Below are 20589 nucleotides of genomic sequence, written 5' to 3' on the forward strand. Positions count from 1 at the left end.
CCAGTCCCTTCAAAGCCTGCCAGCCCGCCTGGCACAGTTTCTCTCAGCAGCACTCAGCAAGATTACAGCACTAAAAATAACCCACACAATAAGTTGTGCATTAAGGAGAAGAAAGGACTCGCCCTCAGCGCGGGTTTCCCTTCCACTTGTGGCCTGCACTGTCCCCAGCCAGTTGAACTGCTCAGGTTTTGTTCTCCAAATTAAGCAGGAGCCGCAGCTGCTGAAGTGGTTTTAAATAAAATAAGGAGATTACGGGGTACAACAAAGAGCTAAGACACTTGCCAGTTTTTAAACAAGTGTCTCCCTCCCCTCTCTGCTTTCTATAATAAGAAACTGTGAACTAAATCTGCTTCCTTACCAAAACAGCCCGCTCTTCTTCCAGGAGCTCACATACAAACGTCAGTGTATAACAGAGCTGAAACGAAGTGAAGGTTCAGTACCAGCCCTGCAGATACTCTGTGCCTGTGGGCACTCAGCTGCAGCATGGAAAGAAATCGCTGAGCCTGCTGGGTTAAAGGCACTGCCTGACCCAGCAGGAAGAAAGGCACACACCCTAACAGCAGGTGCTGGAATTAGCACTACCTGGAGGCATTACACAAGTTTTGCTGTTTTAATGAATACGGCTCCTTACCCCTGACTAGCCCAAGCCACAAAGCTCACCCACTTGTATCAGATCACTTTCATTAAAGCCAATCTGACCCGTGAGGAAATTCTTACACATTGCTTATAAATCTTAGACAATTTGCATTAATGCTGTCAAAGACAACCGGCTTCTTTCTCAGCCTCCAAACTGACTGCATGTTGACATGTGGCAATGAGAATCATCTAAACACCTCAGCAGCCTCAGCTGCTCATTTAATGCACAATTCACTGCTTATACACACAGCAAGTCATGTACTGGTTCAATTAATGACAGCTCACCTTCAGCACAAACACATTTTCACATATGCATTATCTAAACAAAATGCACGTGTGAGCGTGTGCAGACAAACAGAAAATGCTGACTGGTGTCTTACACATTTTCTCTGTCTTCAATTTGTACTCTGGAAGCGGAACGTTGTGCTCACAGGGAATGTCAGAGATGGAGGTTAAGCACAGCCAGCGTTTGAGGTACAAAGCCTAGGGGAGGGGAGCTCCAAGGAGAACAAGAGGCCTGAGAGGATCGGCACCACAGCAAAACTCAGCTGCTGCAGCTCAAGCACAGGTGTTGAGCTCAGGGCATCTCAGCAGACATCACCTGGTGCTGGGATTGGATGAGCTCCCAGCCGGCACCTGGCAGCACAGAGAACGGGCAAAATCCTCTGCTGTGGCTGCTGCCTGCCATCCGATTCAAGCCACGCAATGGAAAAGGGGCTGTGGAGGGAAAGTTAAATGTAAACTGTCCTCATCCAAAAGAACAATCTCTCCTATGCACTGACTGATAAGAAAGCATCAAACAGCTGGAGACCGTAACAGAACAGAATCGTGGAATCATTGTGACTGGAAAAGACCACTGAGATCATCCAGTTCAACCACCAACCCACTGCCAATGATCCTCTCCGCATCTGTACACAACTGTGTTCTTTCTACCGTTTTTCAGAGCAAAAAAAGGCAGAATAAACACGGGTTGGCTGTAAGCGTGAGGTCCTGCCCTTAGCAGAAACCTCTTCTTAGAGCACGTGGAGACCGCAGCAAGGAGCAGTGCAAAGGACCATGGTTACACACCGACACCATCCCAGCTCACGGCCATTCCCAGCAGCTCCTTCCACACGCCACCATGCCAGCTCCCAGACTTCCAGCGCCCGCAGCGTTTGCTGTCCCCTTCACTTTCAGGACACCATCTCCCCCCTCGCCTCGCTTAGCAAATCAATAAATCCCTCCTGGAACCCGAGGGCTCGTCTTCCCCGTGCTGCGGCAGCAACGTGGAATCTTCCAAAAGCGCCGAGCCTCCTCAGCACCCCCAGCTCAGCCCCATCGCCTACCTGCTCCGCCACCCCTCGATCCGCCTCGCGCCCAACAGCCGCACCGCGTGCCGCCCTCTTCTCGCCAAGCGTGCGGGGAGCTGCGCCTCGAGAACTCCAGGCGGTTGGGAGCAGCGCCCCCTACAGGCAGCGCGAGGCGGTTGGGAGCAGCGCCCCCTACAGGCAGCGCGAGGCGGCGCCGCGCTACTTACCGGGCCGGGCGGCTCGCCTGACGGACACAAAGAGGACACGCCACAGCTCGTCTCTTTACTGAATGAATTTATTGGTTTTTGAACTAAAGTTGCTCACAGTTATTTAACAAGGGATACATCAGATTTTTGTTGTCCATTTTAAACCATTAAATAACGTCAGTTTGTGTCTGTATATGTGTGTGTGCGCGCGTGTGTGTCTTCAAAGTACAAAATAGGAAGGATAACAAGAGGTATTGCTTTCGTTTATTCTTATATCTTGTGTAAGTAATCCCCTTCCTGCTTGTACCACGTGGGTTTTGCTGATATAGGTATTTTTTAAATTATTATTATTATTTTGTATTGAAATCCCAGCCTTTCGTAGAGGTACAATGTAACAGAAGCATCAAAATCTATACACAAGGGAAGAGAAAAGAGGGAAAAGAAGGACGGGGGTGATGGGAGGGGAGCTCGGAGGAGAAGTAGAGAGAGGGCGGAGGCAGGAAAGACAACGAAAGCAAAAGAGACTAATTTACAGCAATGTCATGCAATTAAAACTGCCCCCCTCTCCTGCACCCTTGCCTCCCCCCCTCCCCAGCCATCACCCCCTGGTGTCTGACATGCACACAGCAATACGAGAGAAAAGGTTGGGAGTAGGGAAAATAAATAAATAAATAGAACGGAAACGTAAAATAAATCCCTCCCGTTTTGGGGGAATGGGGAAGCGGGGCCAAAGTCAAAGGTCTTTGCCCCAGTTGTGTCTTTAAAAATTCGCTTTAATCTTCAAACCTATGTACAAGTAAAACTGGTCCGAGAAGGGGAAAAATGATTAAAAAAACCAACAACGACAACAACAACCAAAAAGAACTCATACAACATTATCATTAAAAAAAATAAGAATAATCTTGCGATACAACATACACCCATAGGAACCCAACGAGCAGCAATCGAAGGTCATAAAAGAGCTGAACACTAATGCTAAGCCTACATTCTTAAAATCTCAGTCAAGAAGAACTTCTCACTGTGTTTTGTCTTCCAGGCGTAAAACCACGTTTGTTTCTTTGTCTGTTTGTTTAACCTTTGAACTTGGGCCAGAATAAGTTACACTTGGTCACGTAACTCCTGAGGAGGAGGAAAAAAGGCGGCGATTCTTCTTTCTCAAAGTCACAAGATGAACACTTACGGGGTTGCTGTGTCTTTTTTCCCCCTCCTCCGCAAAATAAATAAGAATCAATGTTGCCTCTACACAGTCATTAAACAGAAGATATATCTAACAGCTTATTTTTTAAATATATATATATGTATATATAAATAACCAAGACCTAAGAACTGAAACGCAAAAAAAGAAGGTCCCCATCCACCCAACCCCACCCTCCTCCCCTTCAAAAACAAAACAAAACAAAACAAAACAAAACAACAAACCAAAGCAAAAAGAAAAACTAAAACTTTATAAAAATATCTTGCAGTAATTTTTAAAGTTTACAGTAGCTTCGTGATTAAGTCTCCCACTGCCCTGACTCCACCTTGCCTTGCTCAGATGAACTAAGTGCCAGTGATTTGCACACACACACACACAGGAAATAAAACCCAAGATAAGACTCTTTTCTTCCTCTTCGTCTTCTTTTTTTCTTTTTTTTTTTCTTTTTTTTTTTTTTCTCTTTTTTCTTAAGAAAAAAATTCACCCAAGCCAACGAATGAAATCGGTAACTTAAAGAAATAATAATACTGATATCAATGCAGCACTAGCAACACAACAATTGCCTCTAAATGCAGGGTGCGGTGGAGGCTCCAGCTGGTGGAAGAAGGTCCCAGCACGGTGGCACAGTGGCAGGGAGCTGACAGATGGGGAGGAAGGTGTCGAAGGAGGAACAGCAGTAGCAGCAGCAGCAACCGTGCCTGGCGGCGGGAGAGACAGTCCTTGGCAGAGTCTTGTCCCTCTTCTTTGCTACCAGAAGTTGCCTTTTCCCTAAGTTTTCATGTTTTGTTTGTATGTGTTTATTCGTTTAACCCCCCTCTCCCTCCTAAGTTTACTCCTTTCCCCTTCCAGCAGGTCAAAAAGCAAAATGAGACGGCATTAAAAACAAAACGAATCAAAACAAAACACAATTATTTTCTGTGTATATATATGTATGTATGTATGTATATTTTTATCAAAATATACGCACATAAATATACATGTATATATAGATTAAAAAAAGGCCAAAAGAAACAGAAAAGGTGGCGGGGACAAAAAGAAGGTTAAGAAAATCCTGTGATGAAGCTCCCCAATACTGTCTTGGTTCAAGGCTTAGTTTTGAGTTGCTCCCAGCTGGTTTCTGATGAGAACGCGCTCTGGATCCACGCAACACTGCGCTCCCACTACCCCGTCTCCTTCCCTGCACCCTCCCGCTCCAGGCAGAGTTCACCTGCGCAGACAGAAGCTGCCAAGGGCAAAGGTTTCACTCCAACAATTTGCAACCTCCTTTCAGCCCAGATTTTGCAATCCAATAACTGAGCAGATCTCTCTTGTGGAGCACCAAAAATGAAAAAGAGAGAGGAAAAAAAAAAAAAAAAAAAAAAGCAATAATAATAATAATAAAAAAAAGCGTGCATTGGGGAGATGTTTGGGGAGAAGTGGGGGAGAAACCCACTTCCTGAAGGGAGAGGGGAGGCTGGGAACCTCAAACAGGACTGGTCCTTGGACAGTCTACATCGGTTGCCTTCCGTCAACAAGTGTCCGCAGAGCACAGAAGGTGAAGCCGTGGCTGACATGTTAACTTTTCGGGATAATTCCTGGTAGCAGAGCGGAAACAAGTGGTGTCGTCAGAAACACAGAGAGAGCATGAACAGAACAAGAAACAAACCGAAAGAAAACAAAAAGTAATCATAACAATAAAAAAACCCAAAAAATCAGGAAGGAGAAAAAAAAAAAAAAAAAAAAAAAAAAAAAAAAAATTAAAAAAAAGGGAGGAAAAAAAAAAAAAGAAGCAATCAAAAAAAAAAAAAACCACAACCCAAGATCTGTCGAACTGGGTTTGTCATCTGTGCTACCTTTTCTTTTCTTTCTTTTCTTTTCATTCTTTCGTTCGTTTGTTTTTGTGTTTGTTTCTGAGATATATATTATATATCATATATAAATATATATATGTATATATATACAGTCATTCCTTCATACAAAATTTGTCTATAGACAGTTTTGTACTGTTGTGGCAAGGTATATACATCCTTCTAGTTTAGAGGCTAGCTCGCTAAGGAATATTCTTTCATTCTTTCTTGCTTTATTTTTTTTGTTTTTTGTTTCTGATTTTGTTTCTAAGTTATTTAATTTTTTATGTGTTTATTTAAGGTTGGTCTTGTAGGCCGACTGATGAGACCATCTTTGCCTTGTCTTTGCCAGCAGGGTACTTATTGTCTCCTCTAGACCCATAGTCATTAGAACCGGAATCGCTCCGCTTGCTGTTTGCGCTATGCTTGGTTGGCGTGCCGGGGGGATGGCTCACCTGCCCGTTCTTCTCGTCTGAAAAAAGTTGTTTAATTACGTCAAAGAAGTTACTCAATGGGCTGCCTGGGTACACAAAACAGAGGAGACAAAAAAAGAAAGAAAGAAAGAAAGAAAGAAAGAAAAAAAAAAAAGAGAGGGAAAGAGAGAGAAAAAGAGGAGAGAGAGAGAACAAACAAACAAATGAACAATGGGGTTTTTAACGAGAAGAACATGATGAGGAGATCCAGAGCCACGTGCGTGGGGGTGTGTGGGGGATGAAGACAATGAGCAGGAAGAGGAAGAGTGTTTAGGATGGGACACCTACAGAAATAAAGAGGCTGGGAGCATCAAGCACCTACGGGTAGGTCCTAGTTTTGTCTTGAGCAGGTGGGCACAGCTGTCTCACCTAAAAAGAGGATGCAGCACCACATCGCTGAAATACGTAGTTCTGTCTATTACTTGCAGTCATTTGGCCATTCTGCACTGAAACATCAGTGAACGTAATGTGGGATACAGGCAAATCCCATCTTATTGTTGCTGTTACAAATGTCATTGTTGCTTTTTTGTTGTGGTTTTTTTTTTTTTTCAAATGTGGCTGCCAATTGATGCTTTGCTTTGCAGCCCTGCTAAGTTACATGGCTGCACTGGGGATTGTGCTTTTCTGCCTGCATTTTGCTTCTGAGTATCTCCTTGCTCGCTTCTTAGACACTAGAACTCAAATGCTTAAGTGCTCCAAGGGAGAAAGTATTTGAAAAACAAGCGATGGCTGACACCGCTACCTCCATCTGTATGTGTGGTTTGTGGCTTGTGCTTGCAAGCTTCTAAGCAGCTTCAGATCCTTCTTACAACAAGCACCTGGAAATAGAGATACTGAATGCTTTGTAGAAGCAGGTTGCTGTGCATGTATTTCTGGCACCTGCCGGGGTCAAGATCTACTTTCTCATTGTCCTGAATTTATTGTTTGGTTACAATACAGCCTCTGGAACACAGACATTGATTTCAGAGGAGCTAGGAGCCACAGAAGGATGTAGGACTGCATGCTGGTGGAACAGGTATTCTCATTAAGCCAGCCAGAGGAGCAGGCTGTAGAAATAACATGGTTTGGCACTGTACATATGTTAGAATGTAATCTTTCATGCCATTTGAAAAAGTCTTTTTGCTCACCATTTCACCTTCTGATTAAATCCAAGATTCACTTTACCAAAGCCATTTTCCAATGGGGAGCACGATGCATCACAGACGCACCTCCAGGGGCCAAAAGGAACAGACAGAGCCTGGACTGAATGTAATGAGTCTTCTTCTAAAACCCTCTAAATGTGGGCATCTGAGAATTCTCAATTAACAAAGCACAAATATTATGTAAAGAGCCTCCATGTGCTTGACTAACAGCTATGTGCCGGGTTTAATTATGCAGCTCCAAGATGGTTATATGCAATTCTTTAACTGGTCCCTCAAAGGCCAGACAATCCTCTCTTCATTCCTGATTGCCTTAAGTTTAATGCGATGAAAGACCCAGCTGTGTTTCAGCATGAGTGATATCAATCCAGGAATGGTCCACAGAGGTTTCATGGCACAGCAGCTTGGGCTGGACCTGCTAAGGGGGATGGGATGTCCTTACAATGACCCTCTGACCTATCCACTAAAGAAGAGACCTGTACAGCAGATTCCTTCTTGACACTCTAATTCCCTTTGCAATAATGCGTATACCTCTGTGCCTCTACGTTACTGTGGAAGGTCATACTTGAAGAAAAACTCATGATGTTTTTCTCAGTATTGGGACTGTTGGCTCCACTGTTATAACAAATTCAAATCAGCTAGTTTACACCCCATCTAAACGATTTCATCCTCCAGCTCCCAGAAGGCTCCTTGTTTCTGCTGTGCAGTGATGTGGTAGTTGTGAAGAGTGGGACCTTTCATCCCTGAGAGGGCAACATTCCGTCCAGAGCAAAGAGGCTTCTTCATAGCAGAGATCCCCACTCACCCACAGTTAGTGGAAGCTGGTGGCTTAATAATATTCTATTTCTTTTTGCTTTTATTACACACATAAGCAGATTGGTTACCACAGTGGGCAAGTACGGTCTCTGTGTGGTAACTCATCTGAAGGACTTGTAGCATGCTTTCTTATTCCCTAAAGGAAGATCCTAGACAGACATCAACTGTTGATATGCAAAGAAAAAGAAAAAAGATAGCATTTGTGCCCTCCAAAACTGAATGTATTACTCTTCTTCCACTGGCCCATGCTAGCCATGTAGTTGCTGCTTTCCTCTGTGTGGTAACAGGCATCGAGAAAAATCACATGGCTGACATACAGAGAGATGGATCTCAGTCTTACTCATCTAATTCATTCCTTGCCTTCCTGTACTTGCTGTTTTGTGTTTAACCTACTGCTGGCCCTGTTTCCATCTATGTGCCGAATTATACCAGCGCCCCAAGCAAATGGTTGTTAGTTTCTGGAAGGGCACCACTCAGCTAACAGATTCAGAGATGCAGGATGCAAACAAGCAGCTAGGAGAAACACGTAACTCAAATTCTGGCTAATAAAAAAAAAAACTACCAAACTTTCAGCTATTTCTGGGTCAGAACTCCCCAACCTCCACCTGCCTCCTTCCACATGTGTGCAAATGCTTTGGAATAGGGATAGCTCTTCCACATCTATACCTTCTAATTCACCCTAAGCTGCTCTGTATGCATGTTGAGCTCATGCTCACTTAATATCTGCTCAGACTCATTTCTACTTCAAGTGAATATTCTCTTTCAATGAAAAAATAAAGCAAACACTCAACCTTGATTGCAGGAATGTGGACAAATCTGGTCATTATGTGGCTTTGGACCCCTCATCCTCATAAGCAAATGGAGTCAGCAGAGAGAATGGAAAAAGAGCACTAAAAAAAATGCTGGATAGGGAAAGACTGCTAGGTTGGGAGAAAAAGGGAGGGAAGTATCTCTAGTTATTCAGCTGAGCAGTTTATTGAACAAGCTTAGAGGGAAAGAGGAGGGCAGAGAAAGAAGCGCTCTGCAGGAACTGGGAAAATTTTAGTTTTCACATAGACAGGAACAGCGGACAAAAGTACAACTTGCAAAAAGGGAGCAATAAAACATTTTGAAAATTGTACGTAAATATCTGGTATTTGACAAGTTCTGATACAGGATTTTCAATCATCCTATTAAAATATGCAGCCCCTGTTTCATCCACCCTTTCTCCTTCCCATGCCCTACTGGCTTTCGGGTACCTGGAGATTTACTGCAGCAAAGAGTATTTAACAGTCTGCTTTTTCTTTGCCTGTATCACTACTGGATTTCTTACAATCAGCATTTTTCAGGTAAAATTTTAATGGGAGGTAGGAAATCCTTAGGGATATTGAATGAGAGCTACTGAAAAATAAAATAGGCCATTTCACTAACCCCTTCCTTTCTTTGCCTTTCACAGTGTCTGGACTTGTAATTAAAAACTTGGTATTAATCCTTTCATATCTTGCAGTTAGGAAAGGACTGATCCTAAGCCAAGCACTACAGACAATCACATTGATGTTATCTACACGACAGCTTGTTAGCCCACGCTCAGGCTTGTCTAGATACTGGTCTTTGAACTGACAAAGAGTCCTCACATTTCTCTCTGGGGATATGTAAACATAGGTCAGCTATGCTGGAAGCATGAAAATGGTGACTGTTGTTGCTCCTTTCAGTTTTCAGTTGCCTTTGGGCTGATGCGGCCAGTAAAACAAGACTTCAAAATGCAGGTGATGATTTTTAGGATAGTTTTTTCAGCAATCTTCCACTCCTTGCATCCAGTACAAAATATGTAATAGGCTCTTAGACCTGCAAGTCCATCTGGGGGCCTCAAAGAGACTTTCTCTCTTATTTAAAAATGTGAGATGACATCCCATTTCCTCCGGACTGGGATGAAGGTTTGGCTTACTGATTTTTCAAACTTCCCTGATATTTCATGCATCTGTAACTAAGGTCTTCTTTCCCCTTGAGAGCAAACGTTCACCAACATAAAGAGGGCATGAAGGGCAGCAAGGGTGAGAAACTGTGAGAAGGTTCAGAAGCAGGAAGGGAGGTTCAGAGCATTAGGTTTACTTCTGTTAGGAGGAGATGGATATGTGCATTTCTGAGTTAGTCCGAGGAGCCAGATGCTGCAAGATGGGGAGGGAAATGGGTTTGAAAACAAGCACTGAAGCTTATGAAAGGGTCATGTATTGAAGGGACACTAAAGAAATAGATTATGGAGAAGGCACTAATTTGTGGCACCTGTGTGCAGCATCACCATGGCCAAATTCCTCAAAGTGAATGCATTTTAACACAGACAGTAAAAGGAAGAAACAGGGCTGGGAAGGGGCACTGAGAGGTAAAAGGAAGCTGGGCAGATATCTTGTATCAACCCTCAGAGTACTCTATCTCATTTGCTTTTCTGCCAAAGTGTCACAGGGGCTAGGAGCAAAGTTGAACTGGCACATCCAGGTTAAGAGAGGAAAGAGAAAAGGAGGTGATGCACTCCAGGTACCAGGAATGGCACCAGAAGAGGATTCACCTGCTCTGACCTTGCCACGACCCTCAGCGTCCTTCCCAGGAGATTAACAAGTGTGGAACAAGCAGCTTCTGGACAGGCTTGGAGGCTTCTATCTCTGGAGACTGCTCTTTTGTAACATTCTAAGATAGCCACATAAGGATTTGGTCTTGTTTAGATTCAAGCAAATGGCAGCACTCCCACGGATTTAATGAAAGCAAACTTTCTTGTCCTGCAAAAACATCTCTCTTATATCTATAATGACATTTAATGCACTAATCTTTTTGGTGCTGACCACCAAGTTGAATAAAGCAAATACATCATCTATGGGATTATTCTCTGCCTTTTCTTTCTCTGTGGCCTGATAAATTATTTAATTTCTGCACTTTTAACTTAGGCTTTGGAAGAATGTGAATGGGAAAACATTGGTCTGCCTTCTGCCTGCCTCTGCTACTTACAGCACAAATTCCTTTCCCTTTATGCGTTGGAGGATTCGTTGTTGTTGTTTGTTCTTGTTTTCTTTTCCTTTTTTTCATCCCTAGTTTGCTCTTCATCTCCACATCAGCCATGTTTTCAGTGAATCACAGCACAATCCAACTCTTTCCTCATAATGCATCAAAACACTTTTTTGATAACTGATAATCTACTCCCTTTCAAACCCATTCTGCTACTCTGACATAGTTCTATCCCTCTTTGTTAAGACTAAGCATGTTTGTTTTCTGTTGGCAGAGTCCCTTTGCCTTCAGTAACAGAAGATGTAACATACAGAACCCACTCCTAGACTATATGCACTGCAAGGGATGACAGAGAGATAAAAGTGGCCTGTTTCTCTGTTCCTACAAGATTATGTAGGGTTTTTTTTTCTTCTCCAGACCAAGGAGCCCCTGGCCTAGGCATTCTACGAATGCAAATCAGAGAGAGGCCCTAAGGAGCTCACTTATTGCCAAAGGAGACTATACAGAGTTTTGCTCAATCCACTTAACATTAAGTTGGATATATAAGGTTTCCCGCTGCAATGGAGAAGGGTGACTGAAAAGCTGTTGCAATGTCATGCTGGAAGCCTTCACATAGAACTTCTTCCTAGACTATGAACCCACCCTACACCACCTGACATGAGCAGAAGGAACTGCTAAAATTGCAGGACTGGTTCTTCTCTAAAAATACAGGACGTTTGAAAAGCTTTTCAGGTTAAAAGTACATGGTTTTATATTTGCTAGATTTTTGAACTGTCATGATAGATTGACCAGCACATGTTCTCCCAGTATTTTTTTCCCTGCTAAATTATATAATGAGATGTTTGTTTTAGTTTTATTTTGGCTTAGGACTAGAAAATGGGGACAGACTGAGTCCACAGAACAACTTGAGTTTCTTAACAGGACAAATGAATTGTAATTGGGAAAGACCATTTCCAAAGGAAACAACAGAGCTTCTTTTCCAGAGCCAATGGACTCTGTCAGTAAAAGAGCCAGCTGATAACAGTGTTTGCAGAAACAGAATGCTGCTGGGAACTACTCAGCTTATCAGACGCTGTTAGCACAGGTGTCCATACTATTGGGAGAATGTGAGAACTTTCAGCTGCTACACATCTGAGCAGATTCAAACCAATCTGACACGTAAATCCTTGTTCTTACTCCCCTAAAACATGCCTTCTCCTGTGCAGGAGGCACTCTGCTCAGTCTTGTGTGCTTTCTCTCTCTCGTACACACACAGAGAAACTGAAATTCAGGTCAGCCTCTCCTGTCACAGGCAATATAACTGAGACAGGTAGTTCTTAGGTGATGAGTTAGAGAATGGTGGATGCAGACAGCAAAAACCCAAATATACGTGGCCAATTTCCTAGCTGCTACCTTCTGCAAAGCTATAACACAGGTAATTAATTAGAAAAAAAATCCCCACTATGGATGAAAAACTCCAACCACTTCAGTGCCACCACAGAACATTCAAAAAAGGAGACATGATGATGGAGAGGAAAGAATTGTGTGTTCATTTGGACAGCTGGTGGCACTGAAAGAGCAGGCAAGGATAGAGCTGGGATGAAGAGATACCAGATTTTGTTGTGGAATCATGCTGTTCTGGCAAATTGGCTGGTAAAGGACTCAGCCCAAGAAAGCTTTGTATCTGTCTGTCCTTTTACAAAGATCTGCCTGCACAAGCGTGTGATGAGAGGGGAAGCTGATGATCTATACTCAGAAAGCCACAACAGATGATATTATTGCTGCCACCCATTCTCTTTAAGACTTCAGCTGCTTCATTCAATTTTTTTTTTTTGTCCATAAAAATGTCAAAAATATATTGGCACTTAATAATACTATTTTTCCCTTTCTGACAGATGGGTGTTTATGTGTGATCTTACGGGCTTTAAGTTCTCAGACCTGCTCCTAAGAAATAAACTCTGTATGTTGGAGAAAAGTTAATTCCTCATTTCCTTTGAATCAATCAATCCCTTCAAAATATGATTCCACTTTCAGGAGAGGCCATCTCAGATTCAACTCAGCACAGCAAGCAAATATTCACATGGAATATCCTGAAGTACTGCTTGTCATAAATAAGGTACTGTTATGTTAATTAAGAGAGAAGTATTAGATATTAACAAAGAAAAGAGGAGAAGATTTTGTATTGGGCAACAGAAGCCTGGTAGAAGTCAAAACAGAATCTGATACATAACAATACATCTGGAGTCATCTTTAGTGCCAAGCTGCCATTTTTATTGCTACCTTCTTCGACGGTGCAAAAATATGAGTTATGAATTGGAAAATAAGTTTCTGCTGAAAGCAACACTAGAAAGAGATACAACTACCGTGTGGTATTCGTATTCGTTTGGACAGCAAATAGCTGGGAAATCTGGCTTGAACTATTCGGAAAATCTGACTTATCTAAGTTATCGTAATTCACACATTATGATAGAATATGTGATCTTTCAGGTGGGCTTCCACCTTAGATCTCTCATTTGGGTGCCAATTTATATCCATGTCCATCAAGAATCAGTTACACTCAGAAAGATGAGCAGTGAGCTCATTTATCAGAAATGATAATAAAGAGAACATTGTTCGGACAACCTCACTGTGCAACAATGGTGAAGAGAATCCTTCAGCTGGGAGGACAGTATATGTCTTTTTTCCTTTTTTCTGCAGGTCTTCGTGTTTCTACCATCAGTTATGACTTCAAGAATGTGAATCACCAACTTTCTCTTCCATTAAAGCTCAAATGGCTACTCTAAATGAAATAGTTACTTCAAATAACACCAACATGGATCACTTCTGAGAGCTTCAAAACCAGTATTTTGCTGCTGTAACTCCAAGAGTTTCTAAGCTACCACTAAGTTACATGCCACAATCCCAATATGATGTAATCAATTTTAAACTACAGCACCTCTCCTAATTCCTTAAGTTGCTTGGGATGCTACTGAGATGGGCTTGCATCTGTATGAATGAAACTGCATTTGCAAGGAGGTATGAAGAGAAGTCTTTACTGCAAGAGGACGTGCAGAGAGGATAATTGGTGATGGTGGGCAATGTAAGGTGTCTCAGAATAAGAAGCTATGTAAACAATCTAAATATATTCTAGACATTAGAAGCAAGAGATTCCAGTGAGATTCACTGGAAAGATATGAAAGGCAAGTGGATCTGCTGTGCTTCCGCTTTGATCAGATCATTTTGGTGACAGTCACTGGTTCACACGAGGATCCTTAAAGCTTCTTGCTTAACTGGTGCCCGGAATTCAGTTTTCAAACTGTAAGCAGCAACATGGGATGTACAAAAACAAGCATTTTTATTTTTCAAATAGTCTTCTGACTATTCTTGTGTCTCAGAGTTATGGTCTAAGATTTTGCAAGAAAGTAAGCTTGTGCAATGCCGAGCACAGCAGCAAGATTTGACTGGGGCTGTGCTAATTATACAGTAATAATCTCCCATTTTCTTGAAGTGCTAGTGACGTAACTGAAAACTTCCTGAGATTCATGAGGGACGAAAGCAACAAAGAAAACTGCTTTACTTGGAAATAAAACTCAGCCCCAGACAGCTGAGATATATGTATATATATAAATCCCCTATATATATATATATATATATCCCCTATAGAGAATGGGGTGTTCACAGGCTCTCTGGTGACTGTTTCTCAGAAGGTAATGTGAAGAATGAGACAGGCATTTCTGAGCTTTCTGCCAGCAGCCAGCACCTTGCTGAAACATGCTTCCTAAGGACTCTAAAAAATTAGAGATGGTTGGGAAAAGGAGTTATCAAAGGCTATGAAACAGCTTCACTACTGTTTCAACCATCCAAATAAACTCTCAACTCGCTTATTAAAGGCCTTAAAGTCATCCAAGCTCATAAAGACAGACTCTTTTTTGAACAAGTACTAGTGAAATGGCACTGTGGGCTTCTGTGTGGTATATATCAATGGTTCCAGATCCAACACACTCAAACTACAAAGCTTGACAGCTTAGTAGTTTGAGCACCTGTTAGAACCTCAGTGTTAATCATACAATCCATTCTTCAATGAGGTAGACATAAATACCAGATTAGATGATAGTAAAGAGGTCTCTCAATCCTGCCTCAAAAAAATCTAAATCTAGCTCACCTTTTTACAGCCATGTTGAATTTATAAGGCTTAATGGAAGCACATAAAGTAGTAAAGCTTATTTGTCACTAAACTGATTTGGCTCTGAATACACAAGGGAAAGATCAGCTAAGCTAGAAGGTATCACTTCTACAGGCAGTTTTCAGGCTACAGATTCATTTTAAATGTAAAGGGCTATTATAAGGCAAAGTTATTCTTATACACAGATATTAAAGACTTCACAAAAATCATTAAGTCTTCCTGACACTAGAAATGCTCCTTCCCCTGCTGAAACAGGTGGAAACAAAATAAAATACTGCATCCCTGAGTGCATTTCAACTTGATCATGAGACAAACAATTTTCTTCTCTTGTGAAACACTGGGAGTTGGCAGCAGTTTACCAGTGTGCACAGATAGAACTGATACAGTGGCAGCATTTGAACAGTGGCAGCTCCTATGACATACCTCAGCTGTACAAGAACTACTTTTCAATGCTAATGTCTAAATGCAAAAGCACATCTCAGACTGATGATGACTGCTAACAGAAGACAAGTTAATATTTAAAGGGCTAAACAAATTTGCCTTGCTGCTAATTACAGTGGTTTATATTGAGTGAAGAGATACTCCTCATTCCCACCACAGCTTTCACATAGTTAAGCCTGGCATAAAACCTTTGATTTGCTCTTCCTGCTCCAGTGTTAACTCTTGCAAAAATGCCCTTTTATGTTCATTCTCAGAATGTGGAACAATGATAACGTCACAAAAACGCTCAGCATAGTTTTTCTTACTCTATTGGCCATCTCTATATGAACACTGTGCCAACTCCACAGGACTATGCCCGTCCTCAAAGTCACAGAGGACAGTTTGCCAATACTAGGCAAAATCCCAATTCATTCCCCTTTACTCCCCTGACTAAATGTTGGACGAGCTCTCTTGTGCATGAAATAGCTCTTCACATATTTAGGAGGGTGGTATTCAGCACAGTGAATGTCATCACTACTTCCATTTTTTATGAACACACCAAAAGCAATTTGATTCAAAGAAAGCAGCTCCATTACCTTGACGACCCTTCCTTTCTCTTTTCTAGATCTACCTACATCTTCTGTTCAGACTGCAGCTGCCACAAAACAGTCTCCCTTCTGGCCATCACCTTGTTGTCTTTGTCCCTGACGGATGTTGACACTGTGGCAGCTGAAGGACCTGAGCTGGGAATGAACAGTAATGCTCTATCTAGAGAGAGCAGAGGACTGGCTGGTTATCTGTGTAGCTTGATTAACTTGCAAGCAATCAGCACAATCAGCATTTCAGTATTATCATATGATGTGGATGTCAGATCCGGGCAAGAAAGAAAGGCTTGAGGAAGAAGAGAGATTTGCTGTCTGGTACCTCCAAGACAAAGCTGGAGGTCTCCCTACAAGTTAAATGAGTCTTCTTGAAGAGATCAGAAACAGAGTAAACCAGAAAACTCAAATAAGAAATCGTATGAGCTCTCCTCAGAGAAAAAAAAATATCATCAAATCTGCTCTTTAAGGAAAAGGAATCATATGAAATACAGAACAATTTCTGCTCTCAGTCACACATGCATAAACCTAACATTATCTCCACTGTGACAACTTGACTGTGGAATGACTCCAGAAGAACTTCCCTCAGTTTACAAAGAGATGACGCAGGAGTCACAGGTCCAGCTGGAGAGCAGTACCAGCTCAGTGATCACTTCCTCAACAGCTTGTGTTCCCTCGCACAGAAATGTCTGAATTCAACCCAGTTACCAGAATGGAAGTCCTACGAGAACAGATTTCTCTTGCACAGAACCTTTCCATACAAGATGTAAGAGCAAAAAAACCCAAAACACCCAATCTTTTAGCATTTGGGTATTTCCACTACTGTATTTGAAGGAGTCAGTAAGGCCACAGGTAAGGAAGGAAAGAATAGTTCATGTGTGTACAGAGCAGAAGGAGAGCAAGGGACAAGTTAACCAAAATTCATGGAACCCCAAGCAAGCTGAGATGCAAGTTTTGCATCTTTTTTTCTTTTCTCTCTCTCAATCTCTCTTTTTTTTTTTTTTTTTTTTGTCATTCCTAACAAAATTCTGAATCTCCAAAAGGTTCACTGTCCTCCAGCTAGAAACACAACACAGTTCCCTAAGACCAGACTGGTACTATGACAGTTAAATGTCTGGCTAAATGGTAGATAATATGCAGTGCATTTTATGGAAGATTTAAAAGGGCCTTACCCTAAACATACATGGAAAAGAAGGGAGTGGATGCAAAAGGGAATTAAATAACAGAGCAATTCTATCTCAATAAATCAAAGGAAACCAAGGGAGACAGCAGCTAGCAGGGCAGCATTCAGCTTCACTGCTGAAAAGGGACTGAAGAATTACGAATCAAAGGCAGCAACAACATCAACAATAACAAAAAAAAAAAAAAAAAAAGGAAAAAAAAAAGGAAAAAGAACAGAAAATTACTGGTCTGGGTGACAGTGAGGGAAGGAATCTGAAGTGCAACACCACACACTTGTGCTATGAAGGGGAAAGCCGTGGTGGAGCCTGTGCATCTTGTGCATGGATGGGGAGGAACAGAATAAGGGGTATATGCTTGTGTCTGCCGGGTAAGAGAAGGACACTGTGGGCTTTTACATGTTGGGTAGTCTTGAAAAGAGCGTGGGAGAGCAGGGATAAGGAAGGGGAAGAGGTGGAAGGGACAGGGCGGTGCGTTATTATGTTGCTCAGCAGGGACTGGGGAAGGAGAAAAGGCAGAAGGGAAGGAAGTTCTTACCACATTTGGAAAGTCTGCCAGTCATCAACTCCATACAGTTAGTGGTGTCTAGATCATAGAACGGAAAGAGGAGGGAGGGAGGGAAAAACATAAAAAAAAGGTTTCCATACCTCTGTGCATAAAGTAGTGACTTAGCACATTATTACCTGAAGCAGGAAACATACATATCTTGGATTTTACACAACCTAAGCCAAATTCTGCCACCCACTTTATGCCAGTGCACACCTGGCCATAGGACTGGGAGTGGAGCTTGCCTCAGTCCTGCTGCTTCCATCCACATCTTTATCATAGCTACGAGTATTCAAGAGATGTCGGAAGCATTCTGCCATTACACTAACAAACTAAAAGACTAGAAATACGTTCTTTCCCCTGGACAGCTTTGCAGATTATTCTGCAGCACACGGGCAATGTCCAGCCAGCTGATCTATGTACACTGAAGGTTTGAGGGAGGGAGAGAATGCAGCACTGTGCTACTGGACATGTACAGGTGGCTACTTACATAACTCAAAAACATCTTTTAGAAGCCCAGTGCCCAAGTCCTCAACACAATTCTGCCTCTATCATTCACATGTAGTCTCTTATCTTCTTGCTTTCAATGGCACCATTCACAGGCAACAAAATTACTTCCAGAAAGGGTAACAGAACCTATCTAGGACATTATTGTTCACTTTGTGCACAGCTCCCATTGCCACAGCCTCTGAATGCTTTTAACTCAGGTGGAATAAGCAAGAAGGAGCTCTACGTGTAAGCTTTAATGCAGAGAACTAGTCCTGCTGGCCACTTTCCTGTAGAACATGCAGGCAAGCAAGATCTGTCACTGTCAGTCAGGGTGCCCTGACAGTGGGACCTCACTGTTGTGTTTCTGAGTGCTGGGCAGTTGCTGAGGAGCCAGCAGGTACCAGTTACTTCACTCAGTTTAGTTTTGGGTCTTCTGCCTGACTTTTAAATAAGCACCCAGATATTGGAAGAAATAGGTTTCTCAGAAACATGCACACATATGTCCCAAATCCCTGTCTGCCAGGAAGATCTAACTATTCTCTATCTGCTAAACAGTCTGCACGAGAGAGGGTAGGTCCACTTCCAGCATTCATTTCCACAGAAAAGTAATTTGAAAAGGTGAGGAAGGGGTGCTGGATATGCCTAGGTATGCTGAATCCATGCTAGAAGAGCATGGATGTGTTTTCTGAAGGAACTAGGCCTGTACTCATATTATCATCTGGGAATGCAAGGAGGAGAGAGCACAGGTGCCTGGTCACAGTGACGTACAAAAAGCATCTCAGGAGACATTACATCCCCAAGGCTGAAGGCAGGCTGGCAGCGCTGAATGGGAGATGAAACCCACGGAAGCGTTCCCAGAAAGGCACATGACTAAAAGAAGCAAAGGAAAACAGGAGGTGAAGGAGAAGACAGGATTCAGGATCCGGAACAAGATGTCTGATAGGTGGGGAGTTCACCTGTCACTGCATGTTCTGAGTAGAAAGCAAATTAAACTCCTAAAAAACACTCCTCCCTGAAGATGCCTAACAGGTTTAAGAAGTGCCTACTGATTGAGTCAATTGATTGAGCTGCTGATTGAGTCAATGACAAGGAGTCACAATCAGAAGCTTGCATTGTTTTTTTTCTTTAGTAACTTGGAGAAGTTAGCCATCTGATGCCTTGTGCTGTTTCCTGTCCAACTCTGAGTCAACTACACCCAGCTGCAATAACTACAACTCTATAATGGTAGAGCTCAGAGCAGTCGCCCAGCTGTCAGCACTACCTATGCTTTGAAAGAGCACAGAAAAACACATTAAAAGCAAGGAAACTCTCAAGTATTACTAAAAGATTGTTTCTCATTACCATTTCTATTTGTAATATCTTCCCAATACAAGATCAGCTGTTTTCTCCCCATTCCTAAAGAAGAGCAAACAAGAGCATGCCAGAAGCAGCAGCTATTACCACACCTCCTGAGAGACTAAGAGTTAACACGCCTTTAGCTTACTTCTTATAATAACGACTTTAATACTTCTTTAATTTCCATCATCTTATAACATCTGCTTTAATAAGTATTCTATATGACAAAATATTTGCTATTTCAAAGCAGAATTTTCATCCTTATTAGAAAGCCTTAGATTCTTGGCAGCAGGCTTCTGCTCATGGGTAACAACCCAGTATCTGTGGGATCAAGGTGTTATGTGAGGAGAATAATATCAAGGTCCAAAAAGGCATTTAGCTCCCTGAGAAGCACTGATGGGTCATGTAACGGCATTTTTAATGTATGTTGTTTAATTTTTTAATTAAAGCAGAATGGCAGTGGCAGAACTCAACCTTTCTGATGATAAGGCAATCCCTTGTTTCATAGGAATTGCTGGCAGTCAGTTGTTACCAAGTCTCTTCCATAAATGACATTCAGTTTAGTTCATTAACAGATGACAAATGATTTGGTTAAAATAAGACCTTCCTTATTGGAACATGAAAAGGTCAAAGAAGCACTGAATCCATTAAAAATCCCTAGCGTTCTGACAGATTTTCTTTCCTGATTTTCTTTTTTTTTTTTCTCTCTCTTTTTTTTTTTTTTTTCCCCTGTAATTTGTATTTCTATCCCTCACAAATTTCACAGTCAAACAGCCTGGATTGTGATGCTTCTGATGTCTCTGGAATGGTGACTTGTCCCAGCCCAGGAAATCTAGGATTCCAACCACAGAGGTTGGAACTTCCTACTGTTTGGGTGCCTACTTGAAATGCACAGTTCTCCTATCACAGCTCTGAAGTGCTTGGATTTCTTTTTCCACGCTTTATTTCAGGACAACCCAGTTAATTGTAGGGAGGTCTGTCAAATAATAACAATGAAGTTGTATAGCGAAACCAGTGCTCTACCAAACCAATCAGGCATTGCACAGTGCCTTTTATAGGTGGGAATTATGACAGCAATACAAAGCACTGCCCCAGACTATGAGAGTGGTGAAGGCATGAAGGAATGCAGAAAACAAGATTAAGCTGGGACCTGGATGAGCCCCAGATAAAACTGATGGTGGTCCAGTTCCAAACTGGCCTTTTTATATTCCCTTTTTTCTGTCTTGATGATAATAAAATCCTTTGCACATTTGGAAACCATTTCTTACTAATTATTTTGGTAGCTATCTGGCAGCCCACAGCACTTGTGGGCCATAAAGATGAACACCCA

General features: G+C 42.2%; 1 protein-coding gene across 3 annotated transcripts in view; it reads right to left on the minus strand.

Annotated features, from left to right (window-relative positions):
- Positions 1-5220: 5220 nt before the first annotated feature.
- The window catches only part of BRSK2 (BR serine/threonine kinase 2), a 296293-nt gene continuing 280924 nt past the window's right edge, over positions 5221-20589 (minus strand). For 2 of the 3 annotated variants that reach the window (XM_042814965.1, XM_042814964.1), the window contains 2 exons: positions 17427-17474; positions 5221-5624 (listed from right to left, as the gene is read on the minus strand). In XM_042814965.1, coding sequence (XP_042670899.1) covers positions 5449-5624; positions 17427-17474 — 224 coding nt within the window. In that variant the 3' untranslated portion in view covers positions 5221-5448. Of the gene's footprint in view, positions 5673-17426; positions 17475-20589 lie in introns of all 3 variants that reach the window. The other variant, XM_042814966.1, reaches the window with a different exon arrangement.

This window comes from Centrocercus urophasianus, unplaced genomic scaffold (genome assembly GCF_019232065.1).
Source record: "Centrocercus urophasianus isolate 14NV4802_14NV808 unplaced genomic scaffold, USGS_Curo_1.0 seq_14, whole genome shotgun sequence".
NCBI lineage: Eukaryota > Metazoa > Chordata > Aves > Galliformes > Phasianidae > Centrocercus > Centrocercus urophasianus.